General features: G+C 58.0%; 1 protein-coding gene across 1 annotated transcript in view; it reads left to right on the top strand.

Moving 5' to 3' along the window:
* Positions 1-198: 198 nt before the first annotated feature.
* LOC104274853 (kinesin-like protein KIF21B) overlaps positions 199-262 on the top strand; it is a gene marked incomplete at its 5' end in the record, with an annotated part of 11,994 nt that continues 11,930 nt past the window's right edge. Inside the window, one exon of the mRNA XM_009870605.1 lies at positions 199-245. Within this exon, the coding sequence (XP_009868907.1) occupies positions 199-245 (47 nt within the window). The remainder of the gene's footprint in view (positions 246-262) is intronic.

Consider the following 262-nt stretch of genomic DNA (forward strand, 5'->3'; position numbering starts at 1 on the left):
CCAGAACTCTTAAAACTCCCAGCACAAACCCTGCTGGGCTTGTCTTTTTGCTAGGGGCCGTGGAAAAGTTAGGAGAACAATGCAGATGTCTCCTCCTCCTTTGGCCAGCCAGAGCCCAGGCATCCTTTTGGGGCAAGCACAGCTTTCCAGGCAGGCTGTGGCCGATGCCCACGTGCCTCTTCTCCCTTCCGGCTGCAGGGAGAAGTTCCCCAAGAAGGGTTCGAGCCAGACCTTCAGCAAAGCCGCCCGCCTCAAGTGGCAG

Source organism: Apaloderma vittatum, unplaced genomic scaffold (assembly GCF_000703405.1).
Source record: "Apaloderma vittatum isolate BGI_N311 unplaced genomic scaffold, ASM70340v1 scaffold27265, whole genome shotgun sequence".
Classification (NCBI taxonomy): domain Eukaryota; kingdom Metazoa; phylum Chordata; class Aves; order Trogoniformes; family Trogonidae; genus Apaloderma; species Apaloderma vittatum.